Here is a 13,680-nt window from a genome sequence, read left to right as displayed (position 1 = left end):
GTGCCAACTGGCTTCATTTATTCCTACACTCAGTGTTCACTGAGCACCTACCATGTACCAGGCATTCTCCTTTGCCCTCAGGAAATAGCCTTGTAAGAAAGCAGACAAAATCTTTACCCTCATAAAGCTGATGTTCTAGTGATAGAGATAAATACTCGATAATAATATTCCTAGCACCACGGATACTTTTTAACATTCCCAGGGTCTATTTCAATTTTTATACCCTATATATTCTCCTCCTCCCACTGATGATGTTTAATTCTATATTCCAAAAAATGCCTAAAGGCAGCAGCAAACTCAGGTGTTGTAAATAATGAATGAAAAAATTCAATGCTATCTTTTATATAGAAATCATACAAGGAAATTTCTTTTGAGGAGTTACTAAATATTCAAGTCCAAGCTATTCTGCAAATGTTGCTAAAGTAAGCTCCATTCCTCATTAATGCATTTGTTCTTAAATACGTCTAATCATTGATCCAAAGCACTGCAGTCCTTACCTTGTGAGAATCCATTTCAGCTTTTAATTTGTTTTGTGCCCACTTCACTTTAATGATGTGAGAGTTGATTTCTTCCTTTAATTTGTCTACTTCTCTGATGAGTCTAGTCATTTCCCCTTCCTAAAATGATATCACCAGGTCAGATTTTTCGCTTAACCAATCAACTAATTATTTTTGTATATTTTATACTCCTTCAAAGTAATCACCACAATAATATTGTAATTCAAAGGCTGGTACACTAAGGCCCATAGGCCATAAAACTGATTTAAAGTTCAAATGATAAGAGAGCAGTAAAACCTAAATCCAATGAGCAGACAGGAAGGATGACTAACATTCATATTTTAACCACCTGAATGTGCTGTGCAAATAAGAATGCTTTTATGATTCTTTAACTGTGTGGCATTAAGATGAACTAAATTAGTTTTACCCAAAGTTCTGAGAACGAAGATAATCCTGCTGAAATAATAACTGAAAAAATAGCATTCATCACCAAGAAATGATAACTGGAAATACAATCTTGTCATGCAGCTGCCAGGTACAGAGCAACAGTTCTGAACAGGTAGCTCAGCAATTCAATCTCCATAGCCAAAATCAAAAGAGGACATGTTTTTCTGCAAGAAATACACACTGTTCTTTGGTAAGTTCTACATGAAGATTTTGATCAAATAATAGTCTGGCTCGAAAGCTAATCACAACTGAAACTACTATGTGCATACTTCACCAAAATACAATCTTCATTTGAGACTCTGGTTATTCTATTATACAGAGTTTTTAAAGAGATATATTAAGAAAAAATTATCCAATAAACATGGGCCCTTTACTCATCTTTTCCCCAGCAAACCTTTAATCTGGCAGGCAGGTAAACACTAATGCTCTTAGAAGACAAAACTAACAACTTCATGCTCGAGCGTTTTAACAGTGCTACATTATGAGTATTTAATTATACAGGAAAAGCAAAGAGAACAAATATCAAACAAGGTACAATGGCATGAGTTATACCTTTGTTTCATACAGCTGGTGCAACCGGCCTTTCTCCTGAGAAAGCTGTTTAATTTTGTTAGTGTTCTTCTCAAATTCCTTATTTGCATCTCTAAGTTTTCTTTCAAGTATCTCTTTTTCCTTTCGAAGGTCTAAAGATTCCTTCTCACCTCTTACATACTTCATTACCATTGCTTCTTTTTCTTGGCGTGCCTCTTCACATTTCTTGTTGGCCTTTGAAAAAAATATTACCCAGCATTTATACAAACTATTTTTCAAATGAAAATACAAAAAAATTTTTTTCTAAAATATTATGAATGCATTTTTTGATTGTTGCACAGCACTCCCAGGATTTGTGCCATGAAATTTTTAAGTGAAAGAAAATACTCAAAATTATAGTTTTGTGAAGTTCACATGATTATTCAAAATTTTCTGTTAGTATAAGCTGGTATTCCATATTATGAAATTTCACACAATGAAAAAATTTCTACAGACAGCCTGTGTTAGTAGTCTGTTGTAATGAAATATCTAATATTTACTTATAAAGTAAAGAAATTTGGGGTTGGCCCTGTGGCGTAGCAGGTAAAGCTGCCACCTGCTCCACTTCCAATCCAGCTCTCTGCTATGGCCTGGGAAAGCAGCGGAAGATGTCCCAAGTGCTTGGGCCCTGTATCCACGTGGGAGACTCTGAAGAAGTTCCTGGCTCCTGGCTTCAGCACAGCTCTGGTTGTTGAGGTCATCTGGGGAGTGAACCAGTGGATGGAAGACCTCTCTCTCTCTCTGCCTCTGCCTCTCTGTAACTCTGCCTTTCAAATAAATAAGTAAATCTTTAAAAAAAAAAAAAAAAGAAAGAAAAGAAAGAAATTTACTTGGTTCACAATTCTAGTGGCTGGAGGGTCCAAACAGCCGGGTACTGGCAGTGTGGCAAAGGTCCCTGTCTCTCTCAAAACACAGTGGAAAGGGAAATGGCCACCAACAGGACCAGGCAGGTGGAGTGGCCTCCCTTCATAACAAAGCCCTGTCACAAGCACTCATCCCTTCCAAAGAGGGCTCCATTTGACCTATTTCCCTTCCACAAGACCCTGCCTCTTAGTTTCACCACCTCTCAACATCCCACCAAGAACCAAGCTTTAACCTTTGGGGGATGTGCTCAAAAGCCATATTCAAATGGTTAAATAAATTCATAATTTGCCAAGTGTAACAGAACACGAAATACACTTTATAAAAGAGGGAACCCCAGACTTCAGGGATTTTCAAGTATCTAGTGATAAAATATCAACTGAAAATCCAACAGAATTGAAGAGAGTAACTATTAGAATAGAGTTATGGGGCGGGCATGCGGCACATCGGATAGCTGCCACTTTGGACACCTCTGTTCCATACTCGAGTGCCTGGTTTGAGTTCTGTTATGCTACTTCAGACACAGCTTCCAGCTAATGAGCACACTGGGAGGCAGCAGATTATGGCTCAAGTACTTGGGTCCCTGCCACCCATGTAGGAGACCCAGAATGAGTTTGGATTGTCCCAGGCCAGGCTAATGTGAGTATTTGGGGAATGTACCAGTGGTTGAAAGATGTCTTTCCACCTCTCTCTCTCTCTCCCGCTCTCTGACTTTAAATAAGAAAAGAAAGTATTTAAAAAAATACAGAGGATATAGCAAAAACTCCTGAGGACTTGAAAATGTGCTTGTGGACAAGGAATGAGAAAATTATACTCAAACTGGCTAATAAAACTAGTTAGATTTTAGACAGATAAAAAACTGGACTGAGAAAAAGTCAATTAATAGTTCAGTATCAATTTCAAAAGAAACATGGTTTCATGGTAATTTGATGTTCAGGTTACATATTAGGTTTGAGAACACAAAGAACAAATCACAGCTTCTGGAAGAGCTTACCACCTGGTGAGAAAGACATAAACAGACACTGTAATATAATATGATAAATTCTAGTGGATCTATACACTTTGAAAAGTCCTTTGAAAACACAAAAATACATTCCCTGGAAGGAACTGACAGGAAGGATAAATGGTGCTAAACTTGAGCCAGATGTTAAAAGTTAAAAAGGATTCATGGGGGCCAGAGCTGTGGCGCAGTGGGTTAAAGCCCTGGCCTGAAATGCCAGCATCCCACATGGGCGCCCGTTCTAGTCCCACCTGCTACTCTTCCAATCCAGCTCACTGGTATGGCCTGGGAAGGCAGTAGAGGATGGCTTGGACCATCCTTGGGCCCCTGTACCCATGTGGGAGACCCGGAGGAAGCTCCTGGCTTCGGATCGGCACAGCTCTGGCCGTTGAGGCCATCTGAGGAGTGAACCAGCAGATGGAAGACCTCTCTCTCTGTCTCTACCTCTCTCTGTAACTCTTTCAAATAATAAAAAAATAAAATCTTAAAAAATGATTCATGAGAATTCAAGGAGTGAGTCAAAGAAAGGAACTCAAGGTAGAGTGAATACAATGTGCAAATACCTAAAATCATGAAGCAGCATGACATATTTTATGGATATCAGGTCATTTTACAGGGTTTAATTTTGGTGTTTAGTTGGATTGGGCAGGAAACAGTCACAAAAACAAAAAGAGGTGGAGATTGATCCCTAAAGGAAAAAAATCCTCATGTCATACTGATCAGTTTAGATTTCACTCTACAGACAATGGAAAGTCAAAGATGGATTCATAAATCAGAACCTCTCACTGCATATTTTAGTAAGATAACCAGTGGCAACATGAAAGCGTCACTGAAGTTGAGACAGAAAGCAGAACAATTAGAAGAATGACAATTAGAACAGACAAGATGAAATACTGTGAAGGTCTGGACTAAAGCCGAGAACATTTACACCAGGTAACAGCCCTGTCATTCAAAGAGACGTTCATGGAGCAGTTACAAAGAATCACCTAGGGTGTTTGTTAAAAGCTCACATCCTTGGGTCCTCCCCTAGCTAATGGCCACACCTATCTAGAAGGGTCATTGGGAGTATTCAACAAATAATCCAGTAACTGTTATTCAAGCTGTTGTACACAGTCCATTTGTAGCATAGAAAAAGAAGATGAGTCACTTATGGTCTAGACTTATTTTAAGATGTTTATCATTGAGTTAAAGATCAAGAAAGCATGAATGAGATAATCAACAGATTCAATAACTTGGTAAAGCTAAGATAAAAGATAGGTAGTTCCACTTCTTGAATTATGGCAGTTAAAACCTCCTCATTCACTCATTCAGTACACCAAAACTTTAGATGAAATGCAGTAATTGTTTTTATTTTATTTTATTTTATTTATTTATTTATTTATTTATTTTTTGACAGGCAGAGTGGACAGTGAGAGAGAGAGAGACAGAGAGAAAGGTCTTCCTTTTTTTGCCGTTGGTTCACCCTCCAATGGCCGGCGCGGCCGGCGCACTGTGGCCAGTGCATCACGCTGATCCGAAGCCAGGAGCCAAGTGCTTCTCCTGGTCTCCCACGTGGGTGCAGGGCCCAAGCACTTGGGCCATCCTCCACTGCACTCCCTGGCCACAGCAGAGAGCTGGCCTGGAAGAGGGGCAACCGGGACAGAATCCGGCGCCCCAACCGGGACTAGAACCCGGTGTGCCGGCGCTGCAAGGTGGAGGATTAGCCTATTGAGCCACGGCGCCGGCCGCAGTAAATGTTTTTTAATATACGGTTTGTCTTACAAGTATGAGAAATTCCCCAGGATTAAAAAATCTAAGACAAAGAAATCCAGAATGGTATGCCAAAGATGAAACTCTCATCACCCTGTAGACATTTTTCAATTCTAGACCATGAAAGGGTACAAGTGGGAGGACTTGTCATAAAGTCCCCAAGAATTTATAAAACAGCTTTATTCTCGTGTTTGAGGCTCCCACTCATTCCAATTATTCAGTACATGAAACAGGGAAGTCTCAAGCCAGCAAATGAAATTGTGGGTGTTATCAGTGTGTGTGCATGAACATACATACAAACATACTGGGAATCTCTTTTGAAATAAAACTTGCTAGGTTTGCTGACTTTAGGTAAAAGGTGTTGGTTTTACTCTTCTTTCATCTTCTCTACAGATTTAAAATTTTCAAGAAGTTAGAATGAGAAGTTGGGGGAGGGGAGGAGAAATGAAGATCTACAAATAATTAAATGGAATAGTCTCCAAAATCTACTTCAATAATATTTACCTCTTAGGGTTGTTGTGAAGATTAAAGAAGTCAAAATCTGTATAGTAGTCTGAATGTGGCCTGACACATAGCTGAAGCTGAATACATTAGCCACTATCATATCATCTACACCCTTCATCATTACAGAGGAAATACACACAGTACAGATAATAGCAGGTGGCAATTTCTATTTTTTAAAAAATGGCTGGAGAGAAAAAGGGAATATACACATGCTTTTATATGAAACAAACACTGCAGAAAAGATATATAAGTAACTGGCACCAGAGGTTTACCTCTGAGAAAGAGGGAAATGTTTGAAGGTGACTTTGTTACTGTTTGAATTATGCACAAATAACTACAATTTTGCTTTTGTTTTAAATATATAATAAACTCCAGAGAACTAAAAAAATTAGCTCAGTAGGTTATTCTAATTATCAGCCATGGTTGGGTCCATGAAAGCCAGTAATTTCTTAAGTTCATAGCCTCTATACTTCCCTTCAATTAGTAAAAATGGTTGAGAACTGATCGCATGAGTTTTAAATATGATGTTTCTCATGAAAAGATCAACAATTTATAAAGGCTCACAGAAATGAAGGCTTAAAATAATCTGTTTCTTAAAGTTCTTCTAGCACACCACACCTGGTGTGGTAGGAGATTCAGAGTAGAGAGGATGGGATCCGCCTCCCAGTGTAAGCAGTTAATCCCTTCTGCTTCTACTCATGCTGAGGACCAACTGTTGGTTAAGCATTGGCTAGGTTTTGTGGATACAGAAATGAATTCAACAAAAGTGTCATTCTTAAGGAGTTCAAGCAAGTAATAATATAGAAGTATTACTTAAAATAGCTTCTTCTGAGATCATATGTACCAACTCAAAAAGATTCCCAAGGTGTAGTATGTTGGAAAAACAAGGTTACAAAAAAAGATGCACACACAGTAAGTTGCAATTGAGCAGGGAGAACATCTACACATATTGCTGTAGCTCAGATATGGTGTAAGTGTGTTTCCCCAGAAGTTCAAGTGCTGGAAGTGTGGGCTCCAGTGAGGCAGTACTGAGGCTAGTGCAAGGTAATTAGTTTCCAGTGCAGGGCTGGCACTCTCAGAAGGGAATAAAGCAGGTGCCATGCGACTACAGGAGTTTCCAGGAGAATGAGTTGTTAGAAGTGAGCCTGGCACTTCTTCTGAATTCCTCTTCCACCCATGCACCACTGGCCACTCTCTTGCTTATGTTCCCACCATGACGCCTTCCACCATGCTGTGATGTAGCAGATGCCAGTACACATCACCAAAATATCAGTAACAAGCTATGGAACAAAAAAACTGAATATAAAGAGACTGGAGGCAGGGAAGAGGCAGCAAAGAGGGACTTCTCCCCTGCCAATATACTTCCTAAATCTGTTAATTTTAAAATGATTGGCATATCTTACTTTAGCATTTTTCAAGGCTAATTTTCATAATAAATAGAATTACTATTCTTAATATATCTCTGGAGTTCAAAATAGTCTAAAAGTACTTTCATTCTAATATATGAGAAAGAGCCACCACAGTGTCAAGTTAATGACAATGACATGAAAAATACCTGTTCCATCCGTTGGGCCATCTCTTTGTGTAACTGTTGAATTGCATTTTTAGCTGCAGTATCTTGAGCTATTAGTTTATCTTTGGAAGCTTTAACTTCTTTATTTAGTTCCTCTATTCTTGATTCTAACTGTAAAGAAAATTAATTCATGGTTATTTATAGCCATACCAAACAGATCAACAATACCTATGTAAATAAACACAACGTAAATAAGCCTAAGGAACCTAGTGAATATACTTCAACCACTGAAATCAAAACTAACTACCATTCTCTCTCACTCGGTAACTGTTTCTTTTTTAAGATTTACTTATTTATTTGAGGGACACAGTTACAGGCAGAGAGATCTTCCATCTGCTGGTTCATTCTTCAAATAATCACAATGGCCGGAGCTGGGCCGATCCAAAGCCAGGAGCTTCTTCTAGGTTTCCCATATGCATGTAGAGGCCCAAGCACTTGGGCCATCCTTCACTGCTTTCCCATGGAGCTGGATCAGAAGTGGAATAGCCAACTTGAACTGGTGCCTATATGGAATGCCAGCACCACAGGGAAAGGCTTAATCTACTACACCATGGCACCGGCCCCTGGATAACCATTTCTGTAACTCACTGGAATTCAGTCAGTATACATCTGAAGACATTCTGATAAGTTAAGGTGTATATGATAAGCCCTTAGTGCATCCATTCATTAAGGAATAATTTAAAGAAATAAAGTAAAATAGAATGAAAAGCTTAAATGTAACATTAGAAAATATTCACTTATTACAAAAGTAAGCAGCAAAGAAACAGAGATACGAGATACACAAAAAATAAAAAGTAAAATGAGAGACATAAATCCAACCGTCAATGTCATTATATGAAAAGAGTAAATAATAATATCAAAAGGTAGAAAATGACAGAATAAACAGAATCCAACTATATCCTATTTATAGGAATCACTTCAGGTTCAAAGAGACAAACAGGATAAAAAAAGATACAGCATAGAGCAGCAATCATAAGAAAATGAGAGTGCCTATACTAGTATCAGACAAAATAGGTTGAGATGAAGAACGTTCCTGGGACAGGACTGACTTTGTGTAATGGTGGGTTAAGCTACTGCTTGCAACACCAGCATCTCCTATCTGTTCGAGTCCCAGCTGCTCAATCCACTTACCATTCAGCCTCCTGCTAAGAGGCCTGGGAAGGCAGCAGAGGATGGCCATAGTCCCTGGGCCCTTTTCATTCATGTGGGAGAACAGGGTGGACTTTCTGACTCTTGACTAGAGCCTGGCCTGGACCTGGCTGTTGCAACAATTTGGGGAGTGAACCAGCAGATGGAAAAATTTCTTTCTCCATCTCTCTGTCACTCAGCCTTTCAAATAAATAAATAAAGTTTACAACAAAATGTTACTAGAGGGGCCAGCATTGTGGTACAGTGCGTGAAGCCACCACTTAGAACACTGACATCCCACATCAGAGTGTCTATTCAAGTTCTGGCTGCTCTGCTTCAAATCCAGCTCCCTGCTAATAAGCCTTGCAATGCATCAGATCACTGCCCAAATACCTGGGTCCATGCTACCCATGTGAGAGACCTGAAAGGTGTTCTGGCCTCCTGGCTTTTGGCTTGGCCCAGCCCCAACTGTTGCAACCATTTGGGAAACAGATGGAAAATACCACTCTCTCTGTCCCTCCCTTTCTCTTTCTGTCACTTTTTCAAATAAATAAATAAATCTTTCAAAAAATGTTATGGAAGATGGTCATTTCATCATTACAAAAGGATCAATTCAGCAGAAATAGCTACCAAGTATAAATACACAGATACCTAACAACATAGCACCAAAATACATGCAACAAAACTGATAGAAATGAAGGGGGAAATAGACAAACCGGAAGATTTTTATACCCTACTTTCAATAATGGATAGAACTATTCAAGAGATTAACAAGGAAATACTCGAACAGCACCATAAGGCAACTGTATCTAATATATCTTGTATAACACTCCACCCATCAGCATATATTCTCATGAAGTGTACACACGGTATTTTCCGAGACAGGACATATGCTAGGTTATAAACAAACCTAAAAATTTAAAGATGGGACTCCTAGAAAGGAAGTTCTCCAACTACGCTAGAATGAAATTAGAGTTCAGGAACATAAAGAAATTTGGGAAATCTACAAATCTGTGAGAATTAAAAAGCACAGTCCTAAATAACCAATGGGAAAAATCACAAGAGAAACTGGAAACTAACAAGTAATGAATGAAAAAGCTCGAATATGCCTAACATCTAGCAACCTGGCACCTAAAGCAATGTTTAGAGAGAGAATTACAACTACAGACTAAAAGAAGAAAGAGCTCACAACAATAACTGCATTTTAATCTGAGGATCTTGGAAAATGAGCAAACTAAACCTAAAGCCAACAGAATGAAGAAATTAAAGAAACAGAATAGAAAAACAAGAGACACTTGACAAAAATAAAGAGCTGATTCTCTGAAAATAACAAAACTAACAAATCTTTACCTACATTGAGAAAGAAGACTTAAATAACTAGAATCAAAATGAGAGAGACACATGACTAGTGAACTCAGAGAAAGCAAAATGATAATGAACACTATGAACGATTTAACTGAGATGGATGAAATGGACAATTTCTAGACAGACACAAAATGGCAAAACAGGCTCAAGAAGAAACAAAGATCTGAATAGACTTATGAAAAGCAAGGAGATTGAATTAGTAATTAAAACAAAATCTGTTAACAAAAATCTAGTCACAAAGAAAAATTCAGGTCGGGGGGCTATATAGGTAAATGCTACCAAATATTTAAAGAATTAATTCCAATTATTCACAAACATCCTGTCTCCATGAAAAGAAGGAATGCTTCCAAATTCATTCTATTCACTCCTCAGTATATACCAAAGAGAGAAATGTCCACACACAAATTTGCACGTGAATGTTCACAGAAACATTACTCACAAAGGTAAAACAGTGGAAACAACCCAAATGTCCATCATTTGGTGAAAAGATAAACAGAGTTGCTATCTATATGGCAGAATATTATTTGTTAAAAAGAGATACTGACGCATACTATAACTTGAATAAACTAAAACATTATGTTAAGTGTACACATGTGTTTCATTTGCGTGAAATGCCAAAAATAGGCAAATATAAAGAGACAGAGGGTCTGTCACTTCTCAGGGGTTAGGAGGACAGAGTAACATTTGAAGGGAATGAAGAGTGACTACAAATGGGTGCAAAGTTACCTAAACATTACCTTATAGTACATATGTACTAAATGCGCATTCAAACAAAATTATCTAGAGCAAAATCACCCAATAGAAATACAAACCATGTTTATATTTTGTGGTAGTCACAATTTAAAAAGGTGAAATAGTTTATTAAATCCAATATATCAAAATATTTTTAATATGTAATCAACATAAAGAACTGTTGTATTGTAATACTAAGTCTTCTAGAATTAGGTATGTATCTTCCATTTGCAGCACCTGTCAATTTAGTCTTGCTACCTTTCAAGTGTTCAATAGTTACATGAGGCTAGTGGTTCCTACACTGGACAGTGTATATCTAGAGAGAAAATTAAGAGAAAATTCTGCTATCCTAGTGTTCTGTTTAGAAGTCTAAAGTTCTCTCTCTTTGTCTCTCTTCCTCTCTCTGTGTAACTCTAAATTTCAAATAAATGTTTAAAAATAAAAAAAGGTGAATCCATCTTCTCTTTAATCATCTCAGGAAGGGAAGAGGTCTGCTTCCATCTCTCCTGTTCATGAAACGCCTGGTCATTAGCGTGACCAGCCCATCAAAACACAAATTCAGTATTTCATTAAGGCTCCTTCACACTCCAACCTAAGACTGACTTACACGGGATGGCACTGGAGCACATGAAAAGCAGGATTAAATACTGTACATAAAATCCGACAAGTACAGTCACCTTCCAATTATGGAAAGGTATATTAAATACATGGAGGCATAAGTAAGTGAAAACTTGGTTTACTTTTTTATTATTGCCAATTATTGAGTGTTATCTTTATTATGTTAACTTCTGTGAAAGATGAGAATCCGTTTAATTCACAGTCCACAAAAGAATGAAAGCACAGAAAGATGAAGAGCTGCTCAGCCGCCTGTCTCAATGTTCAGTGTGCTGCTCCTCGCATCATTAAAAACAAGAGAAAAGTCAAGGATGGGGTAGGGAAGCCAGGTAGCCAACACATCTCATGTATGAAAGTCACCTTCATGGCAAATTGATCTTAAAAACTGCTCTGGGGCGGGTGCTATGGTGCAGAGGGTTAAAGCCCCAGTCTGCAGTGCCAGCATCCCATAGGGGCGCCGGTTTGAGCCCCAGCTGCTCAACTTCCCATCCAGCTCTCTGCTATGGCCTGGGAAAGCAGTGGAAGATGGCCCAAGTCTATGGGCCCCTACACCCATGTGGGAGACCCAGAAGAAGCTCCTGGCTCTTGGCTTCAGATCAGCACAGCTCCAGCCATTGCGGCCATTTGGGGAGTGAACCAGCGGATGGAAGGCACCCCTCCCCTGTACCTCTCTGTAACTCTACCTCTCAAACAAATAAATCTTAAAAAAAAAAAACAAAAAAACCTGCTCTAAATTTGTTACAAAAATACTTAGAACCACACTGAACAGTAAAGTTAAAGATATTCTAATGCCAGACTTTAAGGCATCTATTACTTCTTTTCTTCATTGGCAGAAACAGTGTAGCTGACTGTGGAATCAGTCTTTTTGGTATTTTGAACATAATAGGTTATGTTCTATTATAACATACTAGAAGTCCCACAGATCATAAAAACATAAATTTACAAAATGATAATAACTCAGGCTATGATTCTCACTTGGTAAAAGAGAAATACTAAGCAATTCTCTGCATTTAAATATGATTACCTTATAGAATTTCAGTGTATACCAATTTTCATAAATCAAAGCATGGTCTTTAAAGTTTTCTGGTTTTTGAGTAGTTGTAGGTCAGGAAATCTTTTTGATTTCTCATGTCTTTTCATGGTGTGATACTTCACTTTTTATTATAGCATTACCCATTGCATAGATGTAGCATAGTGTATTTATCCATTCACCTACAGAAGGAAATCTCTGTAGTTTCCAAGTTTTGACAGTGATGAATAAAATTGCTATAAACACCCATGTGCAGGTTTTGTGTAGATATTCTCTTTTTTTATTTTTTCTTTCTTACTTTCTTATTTTTTTTTAATTATCTTTTCTATGTGTAGAGATATTTTCAACTCCTCTGGGAAAATACCAAGCAGCACAATTGCTAGGTCATGTGCTGGAGGTTGGTACAGAAGAGATGCCATTTCCAATGATCAAAGATACGATCCACAGATGCATGAATGCTGCATGGTAGCTTCAAAAGCAAAATGAGGGAAAGCCGGGGGCCAGTGTCCTTGATGACCTGTTATATGCAGTAGGAGGTCTGATGGAGCCTCTTATCTCAACTGTGTTGAAGGGTATGACCCCAGAACAAACCAGTGGAGCAGTGATGTGGCCCCTACGAGCACCTGCAGGCTAAGTGTTGGTGTGGCAGTACTTAGAGGCTTTCTTTATGCTGCAGGTGGCCAGGATGGTGTGTCTTGCCTCAACATTGTTGATAGGTGATTTTTTTTTTTTTTTTTTTTTACAGGCAGAGTGGACAGTGAGAGAGAGAGAGAGAGAGAGAGAAAGGTCTTCATTTTTTTTTTTTTACAGGCAGAGTGGACAGTGAGAGAGAGAGACAGAGAGAAAGGTCTTCCTTTGCCGTTGGTTCACCCTCCAATGGCCGCCGCGGCTGGCACGCTGCAGCCCGCGCACTGCGCTGATCTGATGGCAGGAGCCAGGTACTTATCCTGGTCTCCCATGGGGTGCAGGGCCCAAGTACTTCGGCCATCCTCCACTGTACCCCCTGGCCACAGCAGAAAGCTGGCCTGGAAGAGGGGCAACCAGGACAGAATCCGGTGCCCCGACCGGGACTAGAACCCGGTGTGCCGGCGCCTCTAGGCGGAGGATTAGCCTATTGAGCCGTGGCACCGGCCCAGAGGTGATTTTTTAAAAGTCATTTGCAAATTTTTTTGAAGGGCATATAGGACAGTTTTAAGAAAACTACAGCTAACTTTAGAACAGCAGGGGATCCACTATTTGGTGAATTTACCATAGGCTTCAGAAAAAGTTTTCAGTTGATCTTAAAGTCTAGAAAGACTAAAAATATTTTGAAGATTTCTGGCTTTTACCTGTTTAATTGTGCTCATATGTTGCTTCTCTGTTTCTGTCCTTTTTTTTAATTCTTCTCTGAGATTATCTTTTTCCGAACAAATATCTAAGATGAGCTCCTGGTGCTTCTTATTTTCTTTTATTAACCTAAATATAAAGAGGGCAGTATAAGCAAAACATAATTAATAATGGAGATAAAATGAGATGTGGAATTTAATCTTTTCACAGATTAGGGTGTAGATACTTGGGATTATAAAAAATTAAAATTCCTAGGTAATTGTTTTATTGTGATACATGATAT

At 38.7% G+C, this 13,680-nt stretch overlaps 1 protein-coding gene across 3 annotated transcripts in view; it reads right to left on the bottom strand.

The window, feature by feature from the left end:
• CCDC186 (coiled-coil domain containing 186) overlaps positions 1 to 13,680 on the bottom strand; it is a 49,714-nt gene that overhangs the window by 19,669 nt on the left and 16,365 nt on the right. For 2 of the 3 annotated variants that reach the window (XM_008270533.5, XM_008270534.5), the window contains exons 3-6: positions 13,400 to 13,526; positions 7,184 to 7,312; positions 1,497 to 1,709; positions 498 to 617 (exon numbers count right to left, since the gene is read on the bottom strand). In XM_008270533.5, the coding sequence (XP_008268755.3) occupies positions 498 to 617; positions 1,497 to 1,709; positions 7,184 to 7,312; positions 13,400 to 13,526 (589 nt within the window). The remainder of the gene's footprint in view (positions 1 to 497; positions 618 to 1,496; positions 1,710 to 7,183; positions 7,313 to 13,399; positions 13,527 to 13,680) is intronic. The other variant, XM_089314324.1, reaches the window with a different exon arrangement.

Source organism: Oryctolagus cuniculus, chromosome 15 (genome assembly GCF_051225735.1).
Source record: "Oryctolagus cuniculus isolate XC-2025 breed Fujian yellow rabbit chromosome 15, ASM5122573v1, whole genome shotgun sequence".
NCBI classification, from domain to species: Eukaryota; Metazoa; Chordata; class Mammalia; order Lagomorpha; family Leporidae; genus Oryctolagus; species Oryctolagus cuniculus.
This window is presented reverse-complemented; position numbering and strand designations above follow the sequence as displayed.